Here is a 19,440-nt window from a genome sequence, read left to right as displayed (position 1 = left end):
TTGCCCAGTAATCGTATATGAAATGCATGCAGAATGTGAATTACCAAAACACAAGAAGAAGAATGTATGTATGGATTACTTTTATGCTGACTAATGTGATTTTTGGAACTTGAAAAAATTAGGCACCCTTTTGCTTGCATTGTTTGGACCAAAAGAGCTGGGAAATTCTTCTAAAAATCTTCATTTGTGTTCTGCAGAAGAAAGTCATACACATCTAGGATGGCATGAGGGTGAGTAAATGATAAGATAATTTTAAGTTTTGGGAGAACTATCCTTTAAAATTTTGTACACAATAGTTTGAGTTATTGACACTTAAAATCAAATAAGGTCAGTGAATTTTTAAGAAAAATAAATTCAAGGAACTGAGATATTTGAGTTGTGAGCCCAAAGCTTGACATTTCAAGGAATGTTTAATTGAGACAACTTGATTTTTTCCAGTAATGAGAACATTAGGGCTACAGAATAAAATTTAGGCTACATAAAAAAAATAAATAATAATAATTAAAACAACTATAAATAAACATATACCAATTTGCAAATACAATATTTTTTTATAAAAAAATAAAATAAAAACATATGACACAAGCGTATGTGTATAAAATTATACGTATGTCTAATGCATTGATTTTCAATGTATTGATTTTAAAGTCCTGTCATGTGGAGATTGTGGCCCACTGTGCATTTTTAAACTCATCTTCTTATAAAAATAAGTAGCCTATATAATATCCAGGGTTTTGATACAGAACGATACGGATAGTAGCCTGGCACATGGTTTCACTTACCACTACTACGCCGGTGACACGCAGCTCTACTTGTCTTTCCAGCCCAACGACATCACAGTGACTGCTCGAATCTCTGCCTGCCTGGCAGACATCTCGGCCTGGATGAAGGAACACCACCTGCAACTTAACCCTGCCAAGACCAAACTCCTTATCTTTCCAGCCAACCCTGCTGTTGAACACAACATCACCGTGCAGCTGGGTGCAAGTACAGTAACGCCATCCAAAACGGTCAGAAATCTATAACAAACTAAATTTCACAGACCACATCTCAAAGACTACAAGATCATGTAGATGTACACTCTACAATATCAGGAAGATTAGACCCTTCCTCTCTGAACATGCCACACAACTTCCTGTTCAGTCACTTGTCATAACTAGATTGGACTACTGTAACGCTGTCATTGCAGGCCTTCCTGCATGTGCAATTGTGAATGTAGCAGCACGTCTGGTCTTTAATGAACCAAAGAGAGCGCATGTTACACCACTCCTTGTCTCTCCTCACTGGCTGCCGGTTGATGCACGTATCAAATGCAAGGCTCTGATGCTGGCATACAGAACAGTCACTGGGTCTGCTCCAGTATACCTAAAATAATTTCTACAGAGCTACGCACCCACTAGAAGCCTGCGGTCGGCTAAGGAACGTCGCCTTGTTGAACCAACACAAAGAGGCACCAAAAAACTTTACCGGACTTTCGGCTTCATCATACCACGTTGGTGGAATGACCTTCCCAACTCCATCCGTGAAGCTGACTCAATTTCTGTCTTCAAAAAACGGCTAAAAACACATCGTTTCCGTAAGCACTTAACCAGTCAATAATTATACATATATAATAAAATAAAATAAAAATTATTGTTGCACTTCAATCTGTTTTGAATGCTATATTCTGATGCTAGTGAAACTTTGTAATATGGCATTTTTCGTACCACTGTTTCTTTAAGATGATTCGCTTGTTTTCCTCTTTTGTAAGTTGCTTTGGATACAAGCGTCTGCCAAATGAGTAAATGTAAAATGTAGCCAATTAGGACTGTATCATTATGTTTTGAGTTTATGGTCACATTTAATTTAGTTAAATGAAAGTCAAGTCATATTTATTTGTATAGCGCTTTTCACAACACACATAGTTTCAAAGCAGCTTCACAGACGTCCCCTCCAGTCGCTGTAGACCTTATTCACGCTAGCGCCATAATTGATTTTTAATGGTAATGACAACGAGATTGTGAGGGATAGACATGCAGTCTCTTCAATGGGCTGCACTACAGTTTAAAGTGTTTTTGGATAGTTCCGCGGACAAAACATTGATACAATATCAGTCCAAGAACATTCAGTATACAAAGAACTCCAGGCAACATGAGTTGTGGAAAATCAGATGTGATCTAAGCTCTTTATAAGCTTTATACCGTTTGTGTCATTGAAGAGATGGTTAAGTCTATCCCTCACAGCATCGTTGTCATTCCCATTACAAATCATAGATGGCGCTAGTGTGAATAAAGTATATACTAGACGCCAGGGTAGATCCCGCAACTATTGCATCGAAAGGGAATTAATTGCGGATATAGATAAAACGGAGAGGAGCGTCTGTCCATAGGAGCTGACGAACAGGTATTCCGCTTATTTTAAGTTTTCCTCGAGTGAGTGGAAAAAGCCTATGAACTCACTGTTTTAAATTTAGTAACAGCAGGATATCTTCTGCAATGCCATTGTAAGCTTTAATGCATGATTAAGGCTATACAATGCAGTTGCATATCAAGTATGTAATCAGACAACCGACCGGTTCATATTACTATGCAAATCAATTTGGAGAGTAGTGTTCTATTAATATAGGTTACAATATGACAAGCACGCTATCGTTTGCAAGAGCGCTCACTGTTGAGGAAAAGTAATCAATTTGGGTTAAGCGCACTGGCCAATCCTTTGCTGACCTCGCCAGTATTTTAGGTGAATTGTCCTGCAATATTTGCATCTGCATCATCGACTTTAAACAGACATTTATTGGATCTTTTTTCTTTTCTGTCAGTCAATGTTAATGCTTCGTTGTTCGTCCATAGAAGAATATTAGTGCAGGTAGCATCGGTCTCCTGCATGTGCATCAATGCGCAGTTTCTGAATACACGCACACACACACACATACGCGAACCATATGTATCCTTTGGCAAACAACGTAGTGCTTGTTCAAGATGCGGACCTCAGTTAAATAGTGGTAGGTAAAGTTTCCTTTGCATTATATGTTTACAGTATCTCTGTAGAGCATATGGAAAAGTTGTTTCCTTTTTTTGATCATGGTGGATTTTCCTAGCACTGTTGCATATTTATGCTATCACAAAAGTACTGTGGCTGTAACATCGTACAGTTATGGTTTTATGGTCATACCATAGTCCATGGTCCTTTGATATATACCACAATACTGAATTGAATTTATATATATTTTAGTATTTACATTGTATTCCAAGGTATCTCAAAGAATTCCCAAGGAGTGATTTGTCCTAAAATATGGTACATGTCAATAAAAATACCATGGTAACATCATGGTTCTTTTTTGGCACTTTTTTTTTTTATTTTATTATATTTTTTTGTCAAGGTTTGCATTCAAAATCCATTTTATTTTGTAACTGGTCTGATATGTTTTCTGCTAAAAAGTTTTACAGCTCAAAAGCAGTAATTAATGTGGTTACAAAAATAACTTAAAAGAAAACAGTTCTGTTTTGCTGGATCTCCTTAGTTGCTTCTTCATATTCTGGCTGCCATCTTGTTTCTTATTTTGTCTTATTTATGGTTCTATAAGGGGACCTACTTAGATTTTTCCCAAAATCTTTATATGGTAATGGTTATGTGCCCTTGAAGGACTACGGTGCCATATAACTCACCGTAGCTTGTTGGAAATTATCAATAAGTTTGTGTCAGATGAACACACACTCAAATCAAGCACATTAATCAATTTAGACTCATTTGCTTGATACAAAGAACGCTCTTGAGGAGTTGCAGAAATAAGCTGGAGATTGGCAAGGTCTTTTCTTGTAGTTAGTTTTGAACAAATCTTTTCCGTGATGACAAAAATGTTCTGATTTGATTCCCTTTTGTTAGTCTGTTGCAACAAGCAAGTTTTAATAATAAACATATAATGGTGCCTGGGTAGCTTTGCGAGTAAAGGTGCTGACTACCACACCTGGAGTCTCGAGTTCGAATGCAGGGTGTGCTGAGTGACTCCAGCCAGGTCTCCTAAGCAACCAAATTGGCCCAGTTGCTAGGGAGGGTAGAGTCACATGGGGCAACCTCCTCGTGGCCACTATAAAGTGGTTCTTGCTCTCGGTGGGGCGCGTGGTGAGTTGTGCGTGGATGCCTCGGAGAATAGCATGAAGCCTCCACACGCGCTATGTCTCCGCTGTAACGCGCTCAACAAGCCAGGTGATAAGATGCAAGGATTGACGGTGTCAGACTCAGAGGCAACTGAGATTCATTTTACGCCACCCGGATTGAGGCGGGTCACTACGCCACCACAAGAACTTAGAGCACATTGGAAATTGGGCATTCCAAATTGGGGAGAAAAGGGGAGAAAAATCCCAAAAAATAAATAAACATTTAACAGAAAATACACAGGTCGGAGCCATGACCTAGCAGTTTTGTGTGCCCTGACACATTGAGATGCGGTCCTCATTTGGATGGCACATTACCATCATGTTTCTCTTCTCCCCATCATAGCATATCTCTTTCTAATGTACCAAAATGGCTCAAAGGCCAATAATAATAATAATAATAATAATAATAATAAAACTAATTAGGTATAGCCTTTGTGCAACTGTGTTCGTTGGTTATTTTAGTGACTTTGTTATGAAAGTTAGAGTCACATCAACCAACAGTGCATTACTTGTAAGCTGCAATGGTCCATCCCCTTCTGTGTCTGTGTCTTGCTGATTGCCAGTCTACCAATTTATTTCTGTGATGATACACTTCGCATAATCTAAATTTCTCTGATTCATTTGGCTCTTCTGTTTTTTATTTGTATTTTATTTTTTAAGGTTCCTCATTGGTTCAAACCAATTATACAATGCCTTTGGGAGAGGATGAAAATGGATGGAAAAAGAAGACAACGGATATCAAGGAAAATTATGATTTCAAGGAGGTCTTGGGGACGTGAGTGAATAATTCATTGCTCAATTTACCATGAAAATGCCCAAAGCCTTATTTGATTCTTCTCAGCAATGGTTTTTTAAATGGAGTCTGAATGATTTCATACCAACACTTTTCATTTAAATAAAAGGAGTTTGAAAACAAATAGAAATCATCTTTAAAGGAAAATTGCACCTTTACATTTTTTGGTGCCGTCTGGAAATCATTCCACCAACAGATTGTGGAGGCACACCTGCAGCTATGGCATCAACAAGTAGTCCCATCTATTTCTGTAACTCTGACTAGTTGTTCTCAAAAGCCTTCATATATTTTAGAATGTTCAGAATCACAATATGTCATGTTGGCTTTATAGATATAATGTCAGAATATATTGGCACTGAAAGACATTAGAAAAACAGAACTCATCCATCTTCAGGAGCAGTTTCCCCTTTTTCTCACGTTGCCAGCTGTGATTAATGACACCTCAGTGCAGCACACAGCAGGGCTTTCATTAGCTGTCAATACTAGGAATTACTTAAATTTACAACTGCAATTACTGCATTCGTTCGAAGGTAGTTATGTACTAAATTTTCAATGAGATAAAGTCTTTATTTTTAACACGAACACACCTCTTTTTGTAAATTTAGCTTATTATTACACTGTATACATGAAATTCACTTACCTGGCACAATAAATCATGGCTCCAGATTGCGACTAAAATGGCTGCAAATGCGACGAAAAATAAATGATTGCGACAATAATTTAAAATCTAGTCGCCACTGGCGACAGTCAGGTTGTCTGTGTACATATGCGGTTTCGTCAGATATCTTGTGAGTTACTGAATATATTTTTTGAGCGTGCACCAGTGTGTCTCACGCCGCTTTTCACCCGTTCTGTTTCTAACAAGCTTGCTCACTGCACGCAGCATCAAACCCAGCACGAGAGATTCGTGAACAAATGACTCTTTTGAATGAGGTCTTTTTCATGAATCACCCAAAAAAAGGGGGTTTGAAATCAGGAGCTCAGGTTAGCAGTTTGAATCAGTCACTTTCTCAGCGAATCAGCCGTAGTGTCAGTAAGTTCACAACTAAGAGTACAGATATTTCAAAATAAGAGTTCCAAGTGTATTTTGGGCTTCATTATAATTAAAAGTCCTGTATTGTGTACCACTTTATTTTCTTCTGGTAATTATTGATTGGGATTGGAGCAGCACAATAAACTGCATCTGGGATTTCATTCAATTTGCAGTCTTGTAGTCTCTGTGTCTGGGCCATCCGGTAACCATAAAGAAAGACTAAGGCAAAATTTTAAAACAGTTTAAATAAATATATATATTTGAGATCAATCTTTTGACACTTGGGACAATTGAGGGACTTGTACACTCTATTACATAAGGTGCAAACATACATTGATGCTCAACAAGACAACACACTACTATATGATACTATATGTAAATATCTGTAATGTAGATTCTAAAGAGCAGTACTAAATAAAAAAAAATATTTTATCTCTTATATTTGTATAAATTATGAAAGGGGTGTGAACATTTGAGACAAAAGGGAATGCAAACTTATCTTCTCAATATATTTGTATATTAAACCTCAGATTAATGGGTTATCAGCTGTCTTCCTTTTCTTCAGCTTTCTATCTTGTTTCTGAACAGCAATCTAAATCGAGCAATTCTTTGATTTGGCGACTAAAACAGCCATTTGGCTCCTTGATGTTTCAGTTTAGGAGCCAGTGGCTCCAAAGTAATTTTTTAGTCTGGAGCCCTGTAAATGGTGTGCCATTAATGGTAAAGAAGATGTATTTTCAGTAATTCATCAAATGATGATCAAATTATTGAGAAGAATGTTATAACCTGGCATATATCCGAAACCTAGTGCTAAGAACCAGCCTACAATATCTGCAGTTGGACCATGTACATTTCGTTCAGCACTATTTTTTAATTTTCTTTTATTATTATTATTATTATTATTTTATTATTTTTTGTGCCGTTACCTAATTCGCAAAATTCTTTTAGTGAACTTGGTACTAAAACAATGCAAACAGCATGTGCAAATAAACAACACTATCAGTGAACACAATTCATTGTTAATGAATTCTCCCCTCAATGAAGCAAATTTCGAATGTTGGAATCCAGACAAAAAATCTTTGATTGTTTTTCCAGTTCGTTCACAAAATCATGTTCTTTGTTTGTTTGTTTTGATGTCGTGAAGTAAGAGACCTGTCCTTGTGCAGACATATTACTCATCTGATGCCAGCATTTAGAGGCATAGTAGAGGGCAAGAAAGTGTACGTCGACCCAAAGTGCACTAGCCCTTTTACATTGCAGACATATTTATATAGTGTGTGGGTGGATTGTGTGCATTTACTGTCACATTCAGTGAATCTTGGAGATAAATGCAGAGGGAGAGAGCCAGAGAGAAGACATTAACTGTCTTCCATGACAGATTTTATTGGCGCTCACTCGAGATCTCTCGTGAAACACGTGAGAAGCAGGATGGTGAGATATTGGGTGGGAAGCGCACCACCAACCTGCAAGGCACCGCTCTGGGGAAAGTCGCTAGCGTAAAGCTGTGATGAAAACTGCACGCACAGAAACATACACAGGCATACAATATTCATCAGAGGGTTGTAATGAGTGCATCTCCCCTCCTGCGGCCAGAATGACTGCTCTTTCAGATGGCAGAACATAATCATTTGGGCATGCTTGCTTCAGCTTGAGTTCACATGGCCAGCCTTATGTTCAATCCCCTTCTTTGGAACCCTTCATTGCTATATGCTACATAATAACAAGATATACATTATTTACAACACGAGTGTCATTCAACAGTTGTTAATGTCGCAGTAAAGTGCATTGATGAGCGTAGTTTTCTTTGGTGTTTTGACATATTTCCTACTGAAACAGGAAATGGGGGTGGGACATGACAAACTGCTTGTCCCTTTTTAAAAAATAGCCAATAGGCTTTAGGTGACATTGCAGTCCGGCAAAGCCACAGCCACATTTGTTCCGTGTTGCTTATGCCAGAGCCGGTTACCATGGAAACTGTGAACCAATCTCAATACCCTTTCGCTTTTCCACTGACTTAAAACCGAACGATGATCTAACTGACAACATTAATCCATAACCAGCCCACAAATGTGCACAGCTCATCACAATCTTTGCTTATGATCTCAATATTTCAATGTTTAAAGAGTGCATACATGTGCTGTACATTCCAAAACATTTCAATACCTGTATTGAAAATACTGTACAAATAAACTCCAGCCACTTTCTCTACATTTGACTCACAGTCCATTCAGAAATGATCATCCCTGAAAACATTCAGGTGTGAAATGCCTCAAACACAACTGCAAATTTGCCATTATTCTTCCTTCTTCAAAATGTACAGATTCAAGCCAGCGGGCCTTGGGTGATGTGTGTGTTGATTAGTTCAACCCGTAATCAACCCGTTACCTTGTACACAACTTTGTTTGCCGGTGAACTGATAAAAACCTATGCAACATGACTCCTGGAATTGCGGAGCAGCCAGCAGCTAATTAAACTGGAAGTGGCAATTTCAACCAGACAGTCAGTGAATGAAATGTGGGCGTTTTGTGGCCATGCTGTCTGAGGCTGAGACTACCTTTGTATTGACATTCTGTATTGGACTGGAGTAATTCAGTTAACTTGAAGTGGTCCAGGGGAGCTATTAATGGCAATTATCAATTGTAGCATTGTCCTGAGAGTGTATGGTTGTTCTCTTTTGTCTGCAAACAGTGAATTCTACAGAGAGCTGAATGAACTCGAGCCAAGTGTGTAGTAGGCAAGATTGCTGCAGCTGGGACATGTCTGCCCCATCAGCAGAGAGACAGAGAGAGAGAGAGAGTGAGTGACAAAACAAGCAATAAATCCAAAACTTCAAGGAGATCTTTGTTGAGGTTTGTTGTACCAATGGAAGAAGCAAACTTTCTCCTTTTCCGGCTTAACATGCAGAGACAACTATAAGTAAGCCATTCATTGACTGGTTTCCTTGAAAGCTGTTAAAGGAATAGTTCACCCAAACACGAAAATTCTCTCATTATTCACTTGCCCTGATGCCATCCCATATGTACAGTGGTGTGAAAAAGTGTTTGCCCCCTTCCTGATTTCTTATTTTTTTGCATGTTTGTCACACTTAAATGTTTCAGATCATCAAACAAGTTTAAATATTAGTCAAAGATAACACAAGTAAACACAAAATGCAGTTTTTAAATGAAGGTTGTTATTATTAAGGGAAAACAAAATCCAAACCTACATGGCCCTGTGTGAAAAAGTGATTGCCCCCTAAACCTAATAACTGGTTGGGCCACCCTTAGCAGCAACAACTGCAATCAAGCATTTGCGATAACTTGCAATGAGTCTTTTACAGCACTGTGGAGGAATTTTGGTCCACTCATCTTTGCAGAATTGTTGTAATTCAGCCACATTGGAGGGTTTTCGAGCATGAACTGCCTTTTTAAGGTCATGCCACAGCATCTCAATAGGATTCAGGTCAGGACTTTGACTAGGCCACTCCAAAGTCTTCATTTTGTTTTTCTTCAGCCATTCAGAGGTGTACTTGCTGGTGTGTTTTGGATCATTGTCCTGCTGCAGAACCCAAGTTCGCTTCAGCTTGAGGTCACGAACAGATGGCCGGACATTCTCCTTCAGGATTTTTTGGTAGACAGCAGAATTCATGGTTCCATATATCACAGCAAGTCTTCCAGGTCCTGAAGCAGCAAAACAGCCCCAGACCATCACACTACCACCACCATATTTTACTGTCGGTATGATGTTCTTTTTCTGAAATGCGGTGTTACTTTTACGGCAGATGTAATAGGACACACACCTTCCAAAAAGTTCAACTTTTGTCTCGTCAGTCCACAGAGTATTTTCCCAAAAGTCTTGGGGATCATCAAGATGTTTTCTGGCAAAAATGAGACGAGCCATAATGTTCTTTTTGCTCAGCAGTGGTTTTCGTCTTGGAACTCTGCCATGCAGGCCATTTTTGCCCAGTCTCTTTCTTATGGTGGAGTCATGAACACTGACCTTAACTGAGGCAAGTGAGGCCTGCAGTTCTTTGGATGTTGTTGTGGGGTCTTTTGTGACCTCTTGGATGAGTCGTTGCTGCGCTCTTGGGGTAAATTTGGTCGGCCGGCCACTCCTGGGAAGGTTCACCACTGTTCCATGTTTTCGCCATTTGTGGATAATGGCTCTCACTGTGGTTCTCTGGAGTCCCAAAGCTTTAGAAATGGCTTTATAACCTTTTCCAGACTGATAGATCTCAATTACTTTCTTTCTCATTTGTTCCTGAATTTCTTTGGATCTCGGCATGATGTCTAGCTTTTGAAGATCTTTTGGTCTACTTCACTTTGTCAGGCAGGTCCTATTTAAGTGATTTCTTGATTGAGAACAGGTGTGGCGGTAAAAAAAAAAAAACTCAGGAGTGATAAACCACAGTTAAGTTATGTTTTAACAGGTGGGGCAAACACTTTTTCACACAGGGCCATGTAGGTTTGGATTTTGTTTTCCCTTAATAATAACAACCTTCATTTAAAAACTGCATTTTGTGTTTACTTGTGTTATCTGTGACTAATATTTAAACTTGTTTGATGATCTGAAACATTTAAGTGTGACAAACTTGCAAAAAAATAAGAAATCAGGAAGGGGGCAAACACTTTTTCACACCACTGTATATGACTAAGAAAAATGTCGAAGCTCTGTAGGTTCTTATAATGCAAGTAAACAGGTGCCATCAGGCTGCTGGCTCTTTGACGGTCCAAAAGGCATATCGATAAGTTGGTGTAAGAAACGAGAGTTAGTTTATTTTAAACAGCAATACAGTGCTGGGTGGAAGCAACGATTTAAAGTTAGAACTTTTTAATTATCGATTTGTTTCTTACACCAACCTATCGATTTGCTTCAGAAGACATTAATTGATTGACTGGAGTCATGTGGATTACTTTTATGCTGCCTAAATATGCCTTTGGGACCGTCAAATAGCCAGTAGCCTGATGGCACCTGTTTACTTACATTATAAGGACCTACAGAGCTTCAACATTTTTCTAAAAATCTTCATTTGTGTTCTGCTGAAGAAAGACAGCTACACACATCTGGGATGGCATCAGGGTAAGTGAATAATGTGAGAATTTTCATTTTTGGGTGAACTATTCCTTTAACAAAGTGTCTGGTGCTATAAAAAAATATTGCTCCATTTGAACATCCTGACAGCACAACACCGTTTAGGGAGGGACTATCTATTTGTTTGATCAACAGCAGATGGGGGGGGGAGTATTCATGAATGTTGTTTGAAAATAATGTTTATTTTTGCAATTCCGATTGGTGGTGTTAGTGGTGCAGAAATTTCACTCTTCAGCTTTAAGAAAAAAAAGTATCATAGACTAGAATGGTGGCTTAAAAAAATTATGACCTTCTGGATTTTATGACCTGTCTTTGCTGAAAATCACATAGCTATGTCATTGTGCAGTTTTGACTAGCTTCCCTGTAAGGCTCTGTTCAGGGGATTTAACTGAACTGTATATGTTGACAGAAAGCTTCTTTTCTAGAGACGATTATGGAATTGGTTTACCCATGATTCCTTTGAGTGGAGTCAATTGATTTACTCTTGAGAAACTACTCTGGCTAATTTGTGCTCCTAAATTTGAGAGTTACACATATGGACAATGTCATATAAATTGAAATGAAAATAATGCATAAGGGTATTATTTTAGCGAACTGTGGAGAATCTGCTATATTGACAGACATTGATGGGTAGAGTTCTTCTGAATGAGTTTTACCAGAAAAAAATTCTAAGTAGCCCTAAAAGAAGTTTAAAAGTCAAGTCAATCATTTTTATTTGTATTGCGCTTTTCACAACACACATTGTTTCAAAGCAGCTTTACAGGAAATCATGCATTAACAAAAAATCTTAGTGATCATTGTGTAGTTTGATTAAATATGATTGTAAATTGTGTATAAAAATTAAGTAATTAAATAATAATTGTATTTAGAACCCCTGTGAGCAAGCTGAAGGCAACTGTGCAAGGAACACAAAACTCCATAAGATGATGTTTAATGGAGAAAAATAACCTTGGGAGAAACCAGGCTCACTGTGGGGGGCAGTTCACCTCTGGCTAAACAACATTAATATAATGGTAATATTAGTTATTTGTGTGCAGTGCAAGTCATGGTTTAAAATGTGTAAATTAAGTAAGCGTTAAAGTCCAGTGTTAAAATATATATTTATTCATTTATTTATTTATTTATTTATTTATTTATTTATTTATTTTTTAATGAACTTTAACATTAATGACTAATGTCTTTTGAAGTTCATCCTGGATTAACTGCAGAAGTTCACATAGATGCATTGTCCTTTGTTAGTTGGCTGAAGAAGGCTTTTGTTGGCAAATAAATTATAATCTCTGTATTCCATTTCAAGAGTGTAGTCCATTAATAGATAAAGGTGATGCAGGCAGAGATCAATGAGGTGCATCGCAGTTTAACCGGCAGGTCATTTCAGTGAGGTTCGGTGGGGTCCATTCTAAGTCTAAAGTTCAGGCAGTGGCATATGAAGTATCCAATGTCTTACAGTTGGAGTTGGCATCAGTTCATCCTCTTAAGTCAAAAGACTGAAGTGATGTCTGGCTAGCACCGGCTGTATTTTGTCGTAATCTCTCAGCGACACGTAGCAGTGGAGTCCGACACAAAGCAGGAATGGAGCTGGATCTGGCTGGCTCTGGTAACCTTGGGATATGAATCCCGACATGGAAACAAATAGAATAATATTAGCGTAGATGCCATTCAATTTTATGCAGAGTTATTGATCATGATAGATGTTTCTGGTTCCTGCAGACCTAACTAAAGCAACCTAATTGGGAGTTGATTGATAAATTAGGTGTATGCCTGACTAAATAGATGAGTCTTTAGTCTAGACTTAAACTGAGTGAGTGTGTCTGCATCTCGAACAGTGTTAGGGAGACTATTCCATAGTTTAGGAGCCAAATATGAAATGGATCTATTTTTGGAATTATTAACGAGCCAGAATTTTGTGATCGTAATGAACGTGACGAAATATAGCGTGTCAGAATGTCACTTAAGTACTGTGGAACTAGACCATTAAAAGCTTTGTATGTAGTTAACAGAATTTTAAAATTTAACAGGTGAAATAGTTGTGCTAATGGTAGTTTTTGGCTCTATAAATTCAAAACTTTAAACAAAGTAATACAATGGCTTAACGGCGTGGTATGAATGAGTTCTTAAGCCATTGTGCTTTTTTAATTGTGCTTTTGTTTTTGTTATTTTGTCTATGAATATTGTCTACTTGAGGAAGAAAGGAGGTCAGTATGCATTTCTTAGGAACACTCTGGGTTCACTGCAAGTTATCATCAGTGTCTTTAATATGCAGTCTATTACCACAGAAAATTATTTCGACTTGGTTTCAAGTAATGCACTTCAATGGAAGTCTAGGGGACAAAGGTGTTTAAAAGTAGATACTGTATGTTAAGCTCATATTATTGTAAGATCACATATTCATTCTTCTGTTAAAAAAATGTGGGTTATTTGTATATAGTGGTGGGACCTTTGTTCTAAACAGAGGAACTTATCTAGAAGAGCTAGTTATGTGTTACCCATGTTCCTAACAGTGTCTATTTTAATGTGCTTCCCAGTACAATGCCTTGCCCCATAGAGCCGAAATAATTTTTGTGGTAATCGAATATATGCCACAGATGCTGATGGGTAGAGCTTAACATGTATTGAACCAGAGACAATTTAGCTGAGACATGACCACTTGTATTAAAATGAGTGGGAGCAACTGAAGCACAAAATATGGCAGGTGTAGAAAAGGAAGTCCCGCCTTACAGGTAAAAGACCCAATCACTTTTTTAGATACAGACATCGTTTGTTAGTTGGCTCAAGAAGACATGTGTATTCACTGGACCAGCCTGAAAAAGCTTGTGATCTGAGCTAAAGAATCCCTATTTATGATGCCACTGTTGTTAGATTTACTGCTGATTTGAAATATTTGATTGTGATCTTGACCAACCTTTTTGGAGATTTTGGTCTTATCCCATTTAAGAAGATAGGAACAGTACTTTTATGCCACCTGTATCCATTGCAAATTGCTGCCCGGGAGCATTCCCAAGATGGCCGCCAAGTGGAACGACTTGCCTTGAAAGGGACTTTGACTGAGCCCAGAACATTTCATAGTATTCAGTAAATGATTAGGGAACAAAATTTGTGTCCATTTTATCTTTTGTGTCTTTCAAAGCTTTCCAAATTTAAACAGAACTTTGACTTTACTCTTTTTTTTTCAACTCAGCCAGTCCTCACATTGTTCACAAAGAGGACATAAGAGGTCAGAGGGAGCTTGTCACTATGGTGACAGGAACAGATATTTTGTTTTATATTAGACTAAAGTTTATGTTTTGAAGAAGGATAAAAAGAATTCTGACCTGTTTTGTCTGTAAAGTCTTTTTGTTGATTTAACCTCCCCACATCTCCAAGCAAGATGAGACAAATGTTTTTTGAATATAGAACTATACACGTAGTGTACCAGGAAGCCAGTGTTAGAAAAATCCGTTAAATCCATTATCAGGTTTCATCAGATTCATTCATTGAACTTTGCTATGATATCAGGTTTGTTTTCATTCACAAGTCAAATCTCAGCTTTCCAAGGGATTCTAAAATTATAAAAGAGGCTGCACAAACAGATTATCCACTTAAAAAGACATTAAATAAGGAAAATAAACAGGGCCTCTGTTTAGTTATTAATTACAACTTGTTGTGGTCAGTCTGTCTGAATCTGAGTGACAAATGGCAAGTTCTGTGCAAATGGATTATAGAAATGTTTCATTTAGAGATATTGGCCCCGTTGCAACTGATGAAACATTAATGGAGTAACAACCATAATTATGCAGCCTTCCTTAGAGAGTGAGTGAAAGAGAGAGAGAGGGAGAGAGAGTGCAGTGAAAGAGTTGTTAAAAAAATGAAAATTCTCTCATCATTTACTCACCCCCATTCCATCCCAGATGTGTATTACTTTTTTCTTCTGCTGAACACAAATGAAGATTTTTAGAGGAATATTTCAGCTCTGCAGGTGCATTCAATGCAGGTGAATGGTGGCCAGAATTTTGAATCTTCAAAAATTACATAAAGGCAGCACAGAAGTAATCCATAAGACTCCAGTGGTTAAATCCATATCTTCAGAAGCAAAATGATAGGTTTGGGTAAGAAACAGATCCATATTTAAGTCCTTTTGTACTATAAATCTCCACCTTTAACCAGCCCTGACCAGTATTTGGCGATATGCACAAAGAATGCAAATTGCCAAAAAACAAGGAAAAGAATGTGAAAGTGGAGGTTTATAGTAAAAAAAGGACTTAAATATTTAATATCAAACAGGGCTCCAGACTGTGACTAAAATGGTCGCAAATGCGTCCAAAAATATTTGATTGCGACAATAATTAAAAATCTAGTTGCCACTGATGACAGTCGGGTTGTGTGCGTTCATATGCGGTTTTGGCAGAAATCATCTTGTGAGTTATCAAATATATTTTTAGAATGCACACAACCAGTGTGTCTCGTGCTGCTTTTCTCCAGTTCTGTTTCTGAGGAGCTCGCTGCACCGCATACAACAACAAACCCAGCACGAGAGAGTCGTGAGCAAATGACTCTTTTGAACCGGATCTTTTTCATGAATCATCCGAAAAGAACTGAGGGTTTGAACTCAGGAGATCAGGTTAGCAGTTTGATTCAGATTCACTTTCTCAGTGAATCAGCCGTCAGTGAGCTCACAACTGGGAGTGCAGACATTTCAAAATAAGAGACCCATGTGTATTTCGGGCTTATTTATAATTAAAAGTCCCGTATTGTGTACCTTTTTGTTTTCTTCTGGTAATTATTGATTGGGATTGGAGTAGCACAATAAACTGCATCTAGGATTTCTTTTTTTCTTTAAGTATTTGTTTTATTTTTCTCCCAATTTGGAATGCCTAATTCCCACTACTGGTCCTCTGGTGCGGTTACTCACCTCAATCCGGGTGGCGGAGGACAAGTCTCAGTTGCCTCCGCTTCTGAGACCGTCAGTCCGCGCATCTTATCACTTGGCTCGCTGTGCATGACACCACGGAGGCTCCGCATGTGGAGGCTCATGCTACTCTCCGCGATCTACACACAATTTACCACGCGCCCCATTGAGAGCGAGAACCACTAATCGCGACCATGAGGAGGTTACCCCATGTGACTCTACCCTCCCTAGCAACCGGGTCAATTTGGTTGCTTAGGAGACCTGGCTGACCTGGCTATATATACTGTTTATTAAACCTTTGATGAATGGGTTATCAGCTGACTTCCTTTTCTTTGGCTTTCTATCTTGTTTCTGAACAGCAATCTAAATCGAGAAAATCTGTGATTTGACTACTAAAAACAGCCATTTGGCTCCTTAATGTTTCAGTTTAGGAGCCAATGGCTCCTAAGTCATTTTTGTAGTCTGGAGCACTGTTAAATATTGAATATCTTCTAGCAAAAGGATAGCACAATATACCACAGCCTCACATACCTTATTGCTTAAGACCACGTCCACACTAATCCATTTTCATTTGAAAATGCATTGATTTCTCTACGTTTATGCCTCTCATCCACACTGAAACAGCATTTTCCTCTAACAAAAACCAAGACTTTCGAAAACTCTCACTCTCCATTACTGCACACTTTGGAAAACGATGGCATTAAAATGAAGGTAACAAACTGAAGTATATTAATGTGGATGTGGCCTAAGTGTAGTAGCATAAAGCGTTACAGTGATTTGATGAAATGGATTGGAAATTGAAACGGATACGCTGACTACATTTTTTTTACTTATGAATGTGAGAATTGCAGAACCATCCTTCTCTCCAGCGCTTTCTGTTTGCATTTAAAAAGGTTGTGTTGACCATGAATTAAAGGTTGAGGTATCTCCAGGGTTAAAATAATAATAAAAGATGTTGTGTACTAAATTCTTGAACCCATGGATTTATGGGTTGATTTATGGAGTGGTTGAACAAAAGAAAAGATCGAAGTAAGGGATGGATCAATGGATGGATGGATGGAGTGTTGCAAGGATATTCAGCAGGCAGGTACTTAATCACCCAGGTGAAAAACAAGATAGCTAAATGAATATTTTTTTTAATTAATGAAAATTTTATGTTCATGAATATTATAATCGAAATTTAAATGTTAATATATTGGCTAATTGCGTAATACTTTTAGTTACCAGTAAGAGTGTAGTGTTCTCAGCTGCCATTTTAACATTTGATTATATTTTAATATTTTGCAGAATTTTACAGATTTCCCATAAAATCAGCTCAGACAATGTCAAAAAGTGTACAGATTTCATGTGTAGTTATTTATTAATTAAATGTATTTTTTATATTATAAATATAAATGTTTGTAAGATTTTTCTTTCTATTCAGCGATGCTGTTTTGACATTTTAATTGATGTATACATTTTGTTTCGGTATCTCCATACAATTCTAAACCAACACTTGGGTAGTGTACACTGTTCACCATAATATTTTTAGAAAGCTGTATAATAGGTGCTGTGAAAAAAAATTACTGGCCTGTAACATGTTAAAGTTATACCATCAGCCTAAATGTATCTGCAATACAATTTTCTTATTTACACCCACACACACCCACAATGGCTGTCTGTTATCATTTCTCTCCACTCTTCCTTCTTCTTTACTCACAGGAAGCCATAGGAGGCCTTAATTACACCATGTCTCACAGCAACAGCACTGACCCCCCCCCCCCCCCCCCCCCCACACACACACACACACACACACACACACACACACACTTAAGGCACTTTAAAAAGTCTGTGATATGAGTCCAGCAGAAAGTTTGTTGATAGCTGCAGCTCTCTCTCAATAAACATCCCTGTTGTAATCATGACTCACTTGCCTGGCTTGCTCCATGTCATTTGAGATTATATTTTTTATCATCACAACAATGCAATTAGTTCATTTTAATTGAAGTCATCCTCTCACAGGGTTATATAATAAGACAGAAATGCACAGAAGAATGCACAGTGACATGTCGGCAAAATTGGAAGTACTAACTGGTTGTTTTATTGGATATAACCAACATCTCATCTTATGAGATGGCAAAATCAAAAGGTATTGTATGCAAGTTATGACTTTTATTTCCATAGATACTAACCAATAAACAAACAGAATTTGAAGTCAACACAATAAAGGCAACACATTTTAGATAGCATCCTATCCAACACTTTATTTTAAGAAATAAAACATCTGTGAACAAATTTGGTTATTCATACCATTTTTATTTATGCATATCATTTTTTTTTTTTTTTTTTTTACTTTTTGAAGAATACGTGACCATCTACAAAAGGATAATAACAAATACAACAATTTTGCCTTGAAACTGAAAAAAAAAACTTCTACTGTATTTATTCTGTGAGTTATTTTTTCACTTTTCCTTAGTTACATATTTTTATGTTTAATTGCTCCCTCTGTGATTAAGAAGGCAGTTTAGGGAGTGTGTGTTTGGGACAGCTAGATAACACATGACAGTGCTTGTTTGAATACAAGACTCTCTCTGTTTAAGGTAGACAGGCTGAATTAATGTGCTTTGTCTACATATAAGGGTAAACACTTGAAAGGGTACTCGAAATAGGACAAACACGCCCCATAATGTCTAAACACACAGCATCATTCCTTGGATGATTAAGCAGCATGTGCTGTTTGTCTCTTTCTGGTTCTTCCTGTTCACCTGGGTGCAAGTCCCAATGTAGGGTATATAAACTTGGAAATACAGAACACCGTTTTTGTATTTCTCTGCCTGATCAAATATCAGCATTTCACGATATTTTTGTGGCACAAATAACACACAATAGAAAAAGCAACTCCTGAAAATGTGTCAGCACTGTTTACATCCTGTTAGTGTTGTGTTACGTAACATTCAGGGTTTTTTCATACGTTTATATGGACTCTCTTAAAGGAAAAGTGTACCTCATCAAATACTCTAACCCACACATTGTTTCAAGCCTGTATGAGTTTCAGGACACAAAACTATTTGGGGGGGGGGGGTGGTATCTGACGACTGTATTAAAAAAAAAATAAAAAGAACGAAATAAATCGATGGGATGTATATACAGTATGAAAAAAGAATAATGATAAATTTCAGCAAAATGAAACAAAGTAGAATGAAAAACAGTAAAGATGGAAATGAAATACAAAAAACAAATTAAATATGGTACAATGAAATAAGGTAGAGGCCAATGCAAAACGAAAATACAAACAGGGCACCAGGCTACCCATATGCTTAAATCACTCAAAGCATTTAATGCATATAACACATGCTTAAACACTCACAGTATTTTACTTATATTTAACCAGATTTTAAGAACATGTAGAACAGCCCAAATCAATAGAACTCTCACTACACGTTCACCCAATTGGAAAAGACTGTGGGCCACATATCATCAAACGATATATGATCAAATCCACATAACCAGTCCCTGCATGTGCGCAAAACATGGTCAAACTCCACAC

General features: G+C 37.6%; 1 protein-coding gene across 3 annotated transcripts in view; it reads left to right on the top strand.

Moving 5' to 3' along the window:
- The first annotated feature begins 2,280 nt into the window (after positions 1 to 2,280).
- LOC127449433 (calcium/calmodulin-dependent protein kinase type 1-like) overlaps positions 2,281 to 19,440 on the top strand; it is a 36,463-nt gene continuing 19,303 nt past the window's right edge. For 2 of the 3 annotated variants that reach the window (XR_007898742.1, XM_051712847.1), the window contains exons 1-2: positions 2,322 to 2,980; positions 4,794 to 4,908. Coding sequence is in view for 2 of the 3 variants with exons in the window: in XM_051712847.1 (XP_051568807.1) it covers positions 2,863 to 2,980; positions 4,794 to 4,908 (233 nt within the window). In the remaining variant the exon portion in view is untranslated. Of the gene's footprint in view, positions 2,981 to 4,793; positions 4,909 to 19,440 lie in introns of all 3 variants that reach the window. The other variant, XM_051712848.1, reaches the window with a different exon arrangement.

This window comes from Myxocyprinus asiaticus, chromosome 12 (assembly GCF_019703515.2).
Source record: "Myxocyprinus asiaticus isolate MX2 ecotype Aquarium Trade chromosome 12, UBuf_Myxa_2, whole genome shotgun sequence".
Classification (NCBI taxonomy): domain Eukaryota; kingdom Metazoa; phylum Chordata; class Actinopteri; order Cypriniformes; family Catostomidae; genus Myxocyprinus; species Myxocyprinus asiaticus.
This window is presented reverse-complemented; position numbering and strand designations above follow the sequence as displayed.